This window comes from Austrofundulus limnaeus, unplaced genomic scaffold, assembly GCF_001266775.1.
Source record: "Austrofundulus limnaeus strain Quisiro unplaced genomic scaffold, Austrofundulus_limnaeus-1.0 Scaffold8, whole genome shotgun sequence".
Classification (NCBI taxonomy): Eukaryota; Metazoa; Chordata; class Actinopteri; order Cyprinodontiformes; family Rivulidae; genus Austrofundulus; species Austrofundulus limnaeus.
The window spans coordinates 3,100,245-3,104,793 of record NW_013952410.1 but is presented as its reverse complement, the minus strand read 5'-3'; the positions used below and the strand labels follow the sequence as shown (position 1 = coordinate 3,104,793).

At 42.3% G+C, this 4,549-nt stretch overlaps 2 protein-coding genes across 2 annotated transcripts in view; one reads left to right on the top strand and one right to left on the bottom strand.

The window, feature by feature from the left end:
* actl6a (actin-like 6A) overlaps nucleotides 1–1,504 on the bottom strand; it is a gene marked incomplete in the record, with an annotated part of 10,161 nt that extends 8,657 nt beyond the window's left edge. Inside the window, 2 exon segments of the mRNA XM_014000268.1 lie at nucleotides 306–382; nucleotides 1,357–1,504. Of these exon segments, the coding sequence (XP_013855722.1) occupies nucleotides 306–382; nucleotides 1,357–1,381 (102 nt within the window).
* Nucleotides 1,505–1,541: 37 nt separating this feature from the next.
* aldh7a1 (aldehyde dehydrogenase 7 family, member A1) lies at nucleotides 1,542–4,549 on the top strand. The gene is made up of 2 exons (XM_014000259.1): nucleotides 1,542–1,628; nucleotides 2,447–4,549. The coding sequence occupies exon 2, from the start codon at nucleotides 2,452–2,454 to the stop codon at nucleotides 4,078–4,080; it is 1,629 nt and encodes a 542-aa protein (XP_013855713.1). The 5' UTR covers nucleotides 1,542–1,628; nucleotides 2,447–2,451; the 3' UTR covers nucleotides 4,081–4,549.

Genomic DNA, 4,549 nt, shown 5'->3' with positions numbered 1-4,549 from the left:
AACATTTTAAAAAATCTATATATATATATATATATCATCTATTTTAATAAGAGTACACTTTAATGGCAGCCAACAGAATGTCGGGATTTTTCTTTTATTTCCGACACCAAAATCCCAGGCCTAAAGCACACAAACCCCTGAACCAATAAAGTGTTCTGAAATGAGCTGAACTCAATTAATTCTGTTTGTCTCTTGGGTGGCAGCTCTCATTTTCTGACATCAGTGTCATCCCCAAAAGGAAGATGAAAACGCTCAAAGGAAGAAAAGACACTATGTTAATCAGGTCATTCGCGTGATCTACTTACCTTGGGACAGTCTTCTCCTGCGTAACCAGCTCTAACAGAATAAGAGCCGATGTCGAACACCAACGCTCCCACCTCATCTACAAAAACAACACAAAAGTGTGATTTTGACCTAATCTGTGACTTAAAAAGATACATGAATGTTGAATCCACTGCTTTAGCAAACAATAGTGGAACTAATGTTAAGTCCATTTGACATTGTTGATAATTTTAGTTAAACACACAGTTAGTTTTGCAATACATTTCTAAAATTTAGCATAAAATCGAGACAAAAACTTTTTTAATGCTACACATAACAAGTCACACACTCTAAATATATAAATCACTTTTTTATTTGCTWTTAGTTTCATTATGTGATTAACTGAAATGGGCTTTTCAGTGGTTGATGATAAATTAAAATAAGGTGGCCAGAGACTAATTTTCCATGTATCATACAGCATCGAAGAAACAACGCCAAATGCATTTCATATTAAATTGTTTAACACTTTGTGTTTGTCTCCGTATTAAATAACAGTTGCCTCAGCTTGGTCAGTGTCAGACACATCAATAAGTCAAATCTTATTTCTTCTATTTTGCATATTTCCCACCTGACAGACACTATGTCCACTTAGTCACCACGTAAACAAATAGTTTAAWAAGGCTTAACTGTCTTAATTTCTAGTCAAAAATGAGATCATAGGAAACTTGGCTATTAACATGTACTAGTATGGCACACTGTGCTTTTTTATTATATATATATATATATATATATATATATAGATAGATAGATAGATAGATATGCAAGTCCACTTTCATTCATTTCCAGCTACCGCTTTTCGTAACGTTACTGCAAAATAAATAAGTGACGCCACAATACTACGGACTAACACTGATAACATATCGCTGGTATTTACAAACTTGTGACGACTGAAATGCGAGGATGACCTGTCTACGTTTAATCGTAAAGCGTTAGCATAGCTAGCATATKTAGCGAATTAACAAAGCTGGTAAAGCTACGGAGGCGTCAACGTGGTCTATAGTTTACTTTTATCTATATCAAAAAGGTCTCACTCACCGCCTCCATACACTCCACCACTCATTCTGGAAGTATTAGGAGYACTTTCCCCCAAAATAAGTTATTTGAGTAAATACACAACCGCTAAATGCCAGATCACAACAAAAGAAAATTGCTAATGCTAACGCGAGTCTATCTAACTTAAGGCAGGCACCATTGAGCGTCGGGTGTGTTGTCCAATCAGAATTCAGTACAGCAAGAGTACTTCCGTTCCGTGACAACAAYTACTTCCTCCTTCTGAGTGGTCGTGGCCTTGCTGAAGTCATACCTGTGTGAGTTAAAACAACGATTTTAACTTACTATATAGTTCACCGTGCATTATAAACTCATGTGCAGTCGTTGTGAGTGCAAGTTTTACCTCAGCGCGGTGGCATTAAAATGTGTGAGATGTTAAATCTTGCGTGTCGTTCGTTAATCGTAAACAGGCTTGAGCTCAGCTAACAACCACATGACGTGGTACAAAATTAGCAAYAGTCCCCACTCATGTTAGTTTTAAAAAAAGCAAGCTAACACAAGAATAGTTCGATTTGCAATTTCAAAAGTAAATTTATGTGCAAAGTGTGCAAAGTTGACTAATTGCGCAAGCGCACATGGTGACTACCATGATTGAAACAAGTGTTATTTGAAAGCCAGGTGTAGGTTCATAATCTGACTTTTATGACGAACACATACATTGACAAAAATGTGATTATAGTTGTAAGCGTATAAAATTGTGACACGTTTTTATGAGATTGTATCTGWTGCTGTTAGTTGCTTTAAAATAGAAATGTTGATTTCTTAGTGTAGGCACCAAGAAACTTGTGTTGCCATACAACCAAAGTGATATCATCAGAAGTTTGATCTTCATTATTTAAATTACCAATGCAGATTAATTGACAGGAGCTGGAGCCAGGCGATATTTTGTGTTTTTACTACATAACATTTAACTGTATAATTTAGTTGTTCTTTAATGATCTTTTTTATAGATATATAAATGGTTGAAGTTTTATTTATTTATTTATTTGCAAACCTGAATTTTTTGTAGAGACTGCTCGTTCTTGTTTCTGARTGCTGACTAACGTGTTCAATTAATTTTTAACTTTGCTTCCAGCACCCATGCAGCGCTGCCTGACTCTGACCCTTGCTCGGCACAGCAGACTCCTTTTGAAAGATAAATTTGCAAGTGCGTACTGCCAGCGGTCAGCTGCCATGTCAAGTCTTCTTATCAATCAGCCCAAATACTCCTGGCTGAAAGAGCTGGGTTTGTCCGAGGACAACCCTGGTGTTTACAACGGAAGCTGGGGAGGCAGTGGGGAGGTCGTCACRTCTCACTGCCCCGCCAACAATGAGCCAATTGCCAGAGTTACTCAGGCTACTTTGGCAGAGTATGAAGAAACCGTCCAGAAAACGAGGGAGGCCTGGAAGGTGTGGGCAGATATTCCAGCGCCGAAACGAGGGGAAATTGTAAGGCAGATAGGGGACGCACTAAGGAAGAAGATTAAAGCGCTTGGAAGTCTGGTCTCTCTTGAAATGGGCAAGATCTACGTTGAGGGAGTGGGCGAAGTTCAGGAGTATGTTGATGTCTGTGATTATGCTGTTGGACTATCTAGGATGATTGGCGGACCTATTCTTCCTTCAGAAAGGCCAGGGCATGCGCTCCTCGAGCAGTGGAACCCGGTCGGTCTCGTCGGCATCATCACTGCCTTTAACTTCCCCGTGGCCGTCTACGGTTGGAACAACGCCATCGCTTTGACATGTGGCAACGTCTGCCTCTGGAAAGGTGCCCCGACCACTCCTCTCACAAGCGTTGCAGTTACCAGGATTGTGGCAGAAGTGCTGGAGCAGAACAACCTGCCGGGCGCCATCTGCTCCATGACCTGCGGCGGCGCCGACATCGGCACCGCGATGGCAAAGGACGAGCGGGTGGATCTGCTGTCTTTCACCGGCAGCACCCACGTTGGTAAGCTCGTGGCCATGATGGTGCAGGAGAGGTTTGGACGCAAGCTGCTGGAGCTCGGCGGAAACAACGCCATCATCGTGTTTGAGGACGCGGACCTGAACCTCGTGGTGCCCTCGGCCGTCTTTGCCTCTGTGGGAACTGCTGGTCAACGYTGCACCACGACTAGGAGGCTGATGCTGCACGAGAGCGTCCACGACATGGTGGTTGAGAGAATAGCCAAGGCCTACAAACAAATTCGCATCGGCGATCCCTGGGACCCCAGCACCCTCTACGGTCCTCTGCACACCAAACAAGCCGTGGCGCAGTATCTGGCTGCTGTCGAACAGGCCAAGCAGCAGGGCGGCACTGTGGTCTGTGGAGGAAAGGTGATGGATCGTCCTGGAAACTACGTGGAACCCACCATCATCACAGGACTGGCTCACGACGCACCCATCGTCCATACCGAAACCTTCGTCCCCATCCTCTACGTCCTCAAGTTCAAAACAGAGGAGGAGGCCTTTGCTTGGAACAACGAGGTCAAGCAGGGTCTATCTAGCAGCATCTTCACCAAAGATATGGGGAGAGTTTTCCGTTGGCTGGGGCCCAAAGGATCTGACTGTGGTATCGTGAATGTCAACATTCCTACRAGTGGAGCAGAAATCGGAGGAGCCTTTGGGGGGGAAAAACACACGGGCGGTGGCAGAGAGTCAGGCAGCGACTCCTGGAAGCAGTACATGAGGCGCTCGACGTGCACAATAAACTACAGTAAAGATCTTCCTCTGGCCCAAGGCATTAAGTTTGAGTGAAGCTTTCAGATCCTTCGAGTTCGAGCACCAATGTTCACAAAGGGCAACACTAAATATTTTTAGTCATTGCGTTGTAGAATATAAGGAAAAGATTTGTCATCTTGTGTTAAAATAGGTCAGTTCAAATTAATAGTTTGAAATTTCTGCTGTATTGAGTCATGATTCTGGATTTAAACCCGTTAATGTTTTGTCCTAAAGGTCAAATCTTGGTCCCACAAAATTTCTGTTCACTTTTCTACAAGCGCTTAAAATTACTCTTGCTGACTGCATCTGATATTTTATACTGTAATAAATGAATAAATCCCACCTATACTGTATTTTGAAAAATACAACTGTGATTGACAATATTTCCTGGACTGCCTGTAAGTTTTTACGGTAGTATGTGAAACACTGGCTGTAGCCTGGTTATAATTTGCTTTAAAACATTCAACAAAAACTAGTAAAAAATAAAGGCTTTGTGCTGACATGG